The sequence below is a fragment of the Cervus elaphus genome, chromosome 1 (assembly GCF_910594005.1).
Source record: "Cervus elaphus chromosome 1, mCerEla1.1, whole genome shotgun sequence".
NCBI lineage: Eukaryota > Metazoa > Chordata > Mammalia > Artiodactyla > Cervidae > Cervus > Cervus elaphus.
The window spans coordinates 57,386,671-57,393,646 of record NC_057815.1 but is presented as its reverse complement, the minus strand read 5'-3'; the positions used below and the strand labels follow the sequence as shown (position 1 = coordinate 57,393,646).

Genomic DNA, 6,976 nt, shown 5'->3' with positions numbered 1-6,976 from the left:
ACCATGGAGGGAGATCAGAGCTGGGTCCCTGACTGAGCATTCTGGGGGGAATGTAACACAGGATCCCAGGAAAGGGAAGTTTTCATTTGGGGGCCAGGGTATATGGTTGCCAGAGGATGGGGGGTGGACAGCCTAGCTCCCACTTCTGGTTGGGGGGTACTGGGGGTTGTCCATTCCCCTTCAGCTTTTCTCTGTAAACCCCACCTGGAACTCCCTTGCCCAACAACAGTACACACTAGAGGCCCATGTCCTGCTCTAGGGCCCTCCTCCCTGCCAAGAACTGAGGGAAGGCCTTGTTTTACTCCCAAGCCGAGGGGAGGGTCCCCCAGGTCTGTGTCAGTCATGTGATCAATGCAGAGTAACCTCCCCGGAAACATTCATAAGTTTAATCCACGCCAGTAATAAAATCGCATTACATTTCTCATAAAATAAATGTTCCCATTTATATACAGAAGACAGACTGTACAGGCCCAGCCTGGCCCCAGGAGGGGTCACACACAGACGGGCAGCGGCAGAAGGAAGGTCGTCCTTTCCATCGAGGACGGAGGAGTTCTGATCGGCAGGAGAGCGGCTGGCCGGCCAGGTGGGTGGGCAGGCGGGTGGATGGACAGACAGACGGGCCTGGAGGCCAGGTGCCGGGCGTTACTGAACATGGGAGTCAAAGGTGCCATTAAGCTGCCCCTCCTCATAGTCCATCTGACACAAGATCATGTTGTTCTTCAGGAAGAATTTGTCTCCCACACAAAATCTGGAAAATCCAAGCAGGAGAATGAGGCCATGGTGGGGTCCCAGTGGATGGTGGGGGCTCCAGGCAGGACCCCACCGGCCCAGGAGGAGGACATGTGGGCAGTGAGGTCCTGGGAGTCTGTGCCTTGAGCTTTCCAGAGAGGATCCCGGAAAGTCCCAAGCAAACCTGGCCAGTCACCCTGGCTCAGCCCAGGCCACAGGCTTCCTCTGCCAGGTCTCTCGGGGGGTGGGGGCAGGGCTGGGGTTGGTGGGAAGGTGTAGAAATGATGCCCAGGAGAGGGAGAAAGAGAGATGGACAAAGAGATATGAAAAGACCAAGAGAGGAGGGGGAAGGAGAGAGGCAGAGATGGAGAAGGAAGAAGGGATAAAATGGCTGACTTTTCCAACCCTCTGTTCCCCACCCCACCTTAAGGAGATGGCTCAGTGAAGGGCACTCTTCTTCTAAACAGAATCTGTGGGTTTCCTGGAACATCCTTCCGGGAAGAAGTGACCCTGTCCCACCATCTTCCCTCTAACCCAGAGAAGGCCCTGCCCCTCCCCATCCTCCTCAAGCCCTGCAGGATTCAGCCCTTCCCCCAAAGGTGTCCCCAGCGGGTCGGAGGCCTTGAGTGGGACCCCAGGGTCACAGGCCTGGTCCCAGCCAATCCCGCTTCAACCACCAGGTGGCGCTGCAACTTCACTGCGCCCTCCTGGCAGTGGGTCTGGGCACAGCCCCAGACAAACCAGTGTTCCCTGCAGGACCCCCTGGACCTCAACCTCTGGGAAGACTTGTATGAGTTCTTTCCTGACCTGGGGGCTCCTGAGCAAAGGGCCTGCCTTCTGGGGCTTGGCCCCTAGTCAGGGCTGAAGTGCTCTGGTTCCTTAGGTCCCCAGGGTCTCCCACAGGGCGGCGGGGCACAGAGGAGGGGCCAAGAGACCAGAAAGAAGGCTGGGCTGGAACCAGAATCGCAGGAATGAGTGACAGTTCCCCAGGGGGATTTCACCAGTCAGGTCTGGGAACCCCTTCTCATTAGATCGTCCATGCGGGTATCTCCATGTAGCACACACACAGGGCTGTTGTGCACACACATTTAAAACACACATGCACAGGCATACTCACCCATCACACACACAGCACACACAGACCCGCCTTGTACATGGACATTTAAAAATACATGCATGGACACAACACACAATGTACACACAGCTCATGCATGGCCCTGTCCGTCACGTTTGCATAGACCTAAACTCCACAAATGAGCGCACACGGTATCAGAGTACACGCATCTGGCTAGAGGGCTCAGGCATATATAAAACACACACATGCATGTACATGCTTACAACAACATGCACTCAGAACCCACGTCTGCATGCATGCCTCCGCGGCACTCCTGGTCTGTGGCAGCAGGTGTCTGATAGGGGCTGCTGAGTGGGTTGGGTCTGGGGCAGACCAGCACTCACCTCTGGTTGCAGAGCTGGCAGGCGAAGCAGTCAAGGTGATATACGTTGTCCCGGGCCCGCATCACCATCTCGAAGGCTGGAATCAGCTTACTGCAGGCAGCGCAGTTTCCTGTGGTGCCGAAGAGCCTGCAGAGGGAAGGGTGCAGAGGGCTCAGGGGCCTGTGGGGGGCTGTGGGGAGCAGGGGAGTTGCCTCGACTCGGGGGACCACCTGCCCCCTACCCCTATAGTTCAGCAGGTGGGCCCCGGCCAGAGGGAAGGAGCACAGATGACAGTATCAGCTTCTGCTAAGAGAGCAGGCTTCAGAGAAATTTTCACAGCCACTCAGGAAGGAGACTGTGGGGACTCGGGAGTTGGTTGATACTGCCTGTCCCCTGGCTTCACTGACAATGAGGGCTCCCACTGGGGTCTCTCAAGCTCCTGGGGCTACCAGAACAGTAGGCTGGGCCCTGGGCAAGGACTGCAGGCTCACACAAGCCTGAACTTAGACATAGTCTGACAGTCACGGGCTGTGTGTCCTTAGGCAAGTCATTGAGTTTCTCTGAGCCTCATTTATTTCAACTGTAAAATGGGGACTGAAACATACCCTTCACAGGCTTGTTGTGAAAACTGTAACCTCTCAGCCACAGCTCCTTTAGTGAATGCCTGCATAGCATTTGCTATATGCCAGGCACTGTTTTAGGGGCTCTCCAAAGACCAAGTCATTCAATCCTGACAAAAACCCTATGGGGTGGTCTTTTTCCGCTACTGATTCATGGTGTGACTTGCCTAACTCCCTCGAGCCTCAGTTTACCCTTCTTTAAATGGGAATGCTGGACTAGATGATCCTGTTTAAAGATGGTTCTAAAAACAGGACTGATGCCAAAAGGAAGTTTCAAGGACATCTGGCACAAAGCCTCTTTGGGGCAGGCACCCCTCCTCTTGGCTGCTGATTGCAAAGCTCTAAGGACAGGGAACTCACTCCCTCCCCATGCAGGCCTGCCCTTGACTGGACATTCCAGGGGTATGCGCCAGCCAGGCTCCTCCTCGCTTCCCTTCTGCACACTGGCAGAGCAAGCCCCAAGTGAGGCAGAGACCGAGAGGCAGGCAGGAGGCCCTCTAATCCCTGATTTGTCCAGCTCAAGCTCAGGCGCCTGCAGATGAGCGTAGCTCCATTATTCATCAGCCTGAGCTGCCTGGTGGCTCAGATTAAGGCAAACAAAGGCTGGGCCACAACATCTGCTTGCCAAGAGGGGCCTTTCTGGCCACCAGTCCAATGAGAAGTCACTGCAGAGGGGCAGGTTCTGGACAGCCATTCTCTGGGACTGAGCAACTCAAGGAAGCCCCACAGGCCCCCTGGCCTACTGGCCCAGGTGGCCTCAGAGTCATTCCTGGGCCTCTGCCAGAGCCCAGGAAAATATCTTCAGGCTCCAATAGCCGGCGGGGCCGAGGGTGCTTGTGGATGCATTGACCCTATGGGTGAGCCCCTCCTGCACTGTGGCCACCCCTGGCCAGGTCAGCTGGTCTGCCATCTCCCCTCAGCCTGGTTGGGTTAGCCCCCAGGTGATGTCCTAAACCTCAAGACTTGGAGGCCGCTTCCAGGTTGCCGAGGGGCGAGTCCCCAGTGCCTAACCCCTCCTCTTGGCCTCAGCATCTCTCCTCCAGCCCCAGTCTGAGTCACACATCTTGGTTTACAGCACCACTTAAAAACAAAAACAAAAACAAAACAAAACCTCCTGCAAAGGCAGAAGGTGTAGGCAGGTAAATCTTAGGCTCTTTGGGTAAGGAGGGGAGCCTCTGCTGATAATCACACCCTCCCCTGCAACAAGCCCAGTCCTGAGCAGAGGGAGCCCCAAGAAACCCTGGCCACGACCTACTAATTAATGCAATGGGCCTTCCTTCCCCGCAAGGCCCGGCCACCACCCAGCACCCTGCATGGGAGCCAAATGCAGATGCTGGGTCTCAGCCAAGGCCCCTGCCTGGTGGCCCCCTTCCAGCCTTGCTGATGTCATAGATGGCCTAAGGGGGTGTTAACTGGGGGAGGCGGCCCCGGGGAATAGGATCCAGGTTGTAGGGGAGGGGTGGGTTGGAACTCTGAGGAATGCAAGGTGGGGAAGTGTTGGTATTTTCACTATCTACAGAGGAGTGAACTGAGGCTGGGGAAAGAGGCTCAGAACTAGTTTAAATCCAGCATCAGTGGCTCTTCTAGGGTCTGGCTACCTACCAGACTCTGCAGGCATGGGGGTGTCTAATTCCAGGGCCCACCTGGAGGATCGGGAGCTGGGCCCTGGGGAGATTGAGGAGGAAACCAGCAGGCCAGGGGGCTCAGGGAAGATGGAACTCACTCTCCTACTTGCTCCTGGAAGCTCCACCGCGTCCCTTCCTAGATTCCAGGGACAGGGTGGGTCAGAAGTGCCTGGCAAAGGCAGAGGCAGAACCATATTGGTGCCCTTGGGAGGCTCCTCTTGGATGCCCGATGTTTAGAGACATGCCCACCTTGGACAAGTGCTGGGCACCGAGGGTCAGGGGCGGGCATGTGTGTACACTGGGTGTGGGGGCTGAGGCAGGGCAGAGCACTGCCAGCCGTGGAGAAGGGGGCTCTCGGGGTGGCAGGGCCAGGGTGCGGGCTGGGGGTGGGGGGCGGGGGGAGGCCGCCCACCTCAGGTAGTCGCGCCGGCACAGGATGAGGTTGGCCTTGGTGTAGAGCGTGGAGCCCACCTCGCCCAGGCGGCAGTCACAGCAGGCGCACTTGAGGCAATCCTCGTGCCAGTACTGGTCCAGCGCCTTCAGCAGGTAGCGGTCCTTGATCTTGCGGTTGCAGCCCGCGCAGCCCTTCTGCTTCCCTTTGGGCTGGACGGAGAGCATCGGCACACCTGCGGACGGACAGACAGATGGACACGGTGGGCGCTGGGGCTCAGGACACGTCCCTCTGCTTCTTTCTGCTGCCCCCTCCCAGGGTCCCTCCCTGTCTCCTTGGCAACCACCTCTCCTGGCCTTGGGGTCCCACGCTGTGGGGCTGCAAGGCCCAGCCTCCTCCCCTGGCCCATGAAGGTCCCTCCAGAAGCTGCAGGAGCCCCAAGTCTGCTCGGCTGCAGGCACACAACCAGCCCCAGGGCCCAGCCCCCCTGAGTCACCCCTCTCCATCCAGCCAATGTCCCCTGTGCTGTGTGGCCCACCGTATATCTGAGGCCTCCTCAGGCAGCCCCTCAGCTCTTCCAGCAGCCCTGAGAAGCTCATCATGGGCTTGGGGTCCACTAGGACTCCTAGATCTGTTTGCCACCTCAGGTCATTCTTACATTGCAGTGTGTTTTCTTTTTAACTAGACACATCAGGCTAAAGTCTCGTGGTTGTGGGGGTGTCGAGAAGAAAGTGGGGGTGCTCCTGTGATACTCCTGGGGGCACAAGAGCTCTGGAGCTCCTGGCTGGTGTTGGGGAGACAGCAGGCTCTGGCCTTGTTGGTGGCCTCCCTAGGAATGTTTCTGCCTGTGTGTTTGCTCGGTGGCTAAGTCTTGTCCAACTCTGTGACCCTGTGGACTGTAGCCCGCCAGGCTCCTCTCTCCATGGGATTCTCCAGGCAAGAATACTGGAGTGGGTTGCCATTTCCTGTTCCAGTGGAACTTCCTGACCCAGGGATCAAACCTGTGTCTCTTGCATCTCCTGAATTGGCAGGCTGATTCCCGCTGGGCCACCTGCGAAGCCCCCAGGAATGTTTCTAGCTAGATTCAAACTTCCTACCTGCCCTAGCCTGAGGAAGGGGAGTTTCAGTGCCTCTGCATCCTTGCTCATCCTACCAAAGTAAGAAACTTGGAGACTCTGGCGGGCTCCCAGGGTCCATATGATTCCCAGCATACAAGAAAATGGTGAGTACAGAGGACAGGAATCTCAGCATGGCCTTGCCTGGAGGGAGGGGCAGACCACCCAGCAGCAAGCAAGTGCATTCACACGCAACCACTGTACACTGGTACCACATGCAGGCGTGGGCTTGCATGTGCACAAAGGCACGGCTTCAAGGGCCCCAGCCCTGAGGCCACGGGGAGGGGTGGTTGAGAAGGAGGAGGGGGCAGATGTCCCCAGGGAACCTGGACATCCATGCGGAACCCTGAGGCTCCGGTGCGGAGAATTCCAGGCTTGGACGAAGTGTGGGGGGGTCTCAGAGACAGGCTGGACAGCGGGGTTGCCTGTGACACTTGTCTAAGAGCCCGTCACAGGGGTGGTGGGGGTAGGGGGTATTCCTTCCCTGACCAGGGCACTGCTGGGCTGAGGGGTCTCCTCTGGAAGATAAAGCCCGCTCTTTCCTGTCCCCTCAGTTTTCCAACAAGCCCCTGAAGGCTCCCTCTTCCTGGGCCCATCTTCTCCAAAGGACCCGCGTACGCCCCAGGCTCTGGGTTCAGTTCCAGTCCCAGGGCACCCCTCCTCTCGGCCCTCCCCCTCACTGCTCCCCCCACCCCCACTCCAACCTGAGCTGCTTCCATTCCCTTCCTTCCTCCAGGGGTGACCCTTCCTCAGGCTTCAGGAGAGAAGTAGCTTCCAAAGGACCTCAGTCTGAGTCCACAGGTGTCCGGTCAGAGGGGACCCGGGAGTTCTTACAGGCAAATGCTCTCATTCCACAGGTGGGGAAACTGAGACCCAGACAGGCCAAACGGCTCATGTAAGCCCCGCATCAAGTTGGCCTCTGGGGTCCTGCGTCCCTCCTGTGCACTTCTGGGCCTCACTGCCTCCTCTGGGAGAGGGGGCGGCCCTGGAGAACCCAGGATCAGCAAGACAGGTGAGGGCGGCGTGGAGGCAGGCCAGGCTTCCTGTGCTGGGCTCGCT

At 58.1% G+C, this 6,976-nt stretch overlaps 1 protein-coding gene across 4 annotated transcripts in view; it reads right to left on the bottom strand.

The window, feature by feature from the left end:
- Positions 1 to 364: 364 nt before the first annotated feature.
- LMO1 (LIM domain only 1) overlaps positions 365 to 6,976 on the bottom strand; it is a 41,348-nt gene continuing 34,736 nt past the window's right edge. For all 4 annotated transcript variants that reach the window (XM_043903874.1, XM_043903880.1, XM_043903900.1 and 1 more), the window contains 3 exons: positions 4,824 to 5,037; positions 2,188 to 2,313; positions 365 to 748 (listed from right to left, as the gene is read on the bottom strand). In XM_043903874.1, coding sequence (XP_043759809.1) covers positions 643 to 748; positions 2,188 to 2,313; positions 4,824 to 5,037 — 446 coding nt within the window. In that variant the 3' untranslated portion in view covers positions 365 to 642. The remainder of the gene's footprint in view (positions 749 to 2,187; positions 2,314 to 4,823; positions 5,038 to 6,976) is intronic.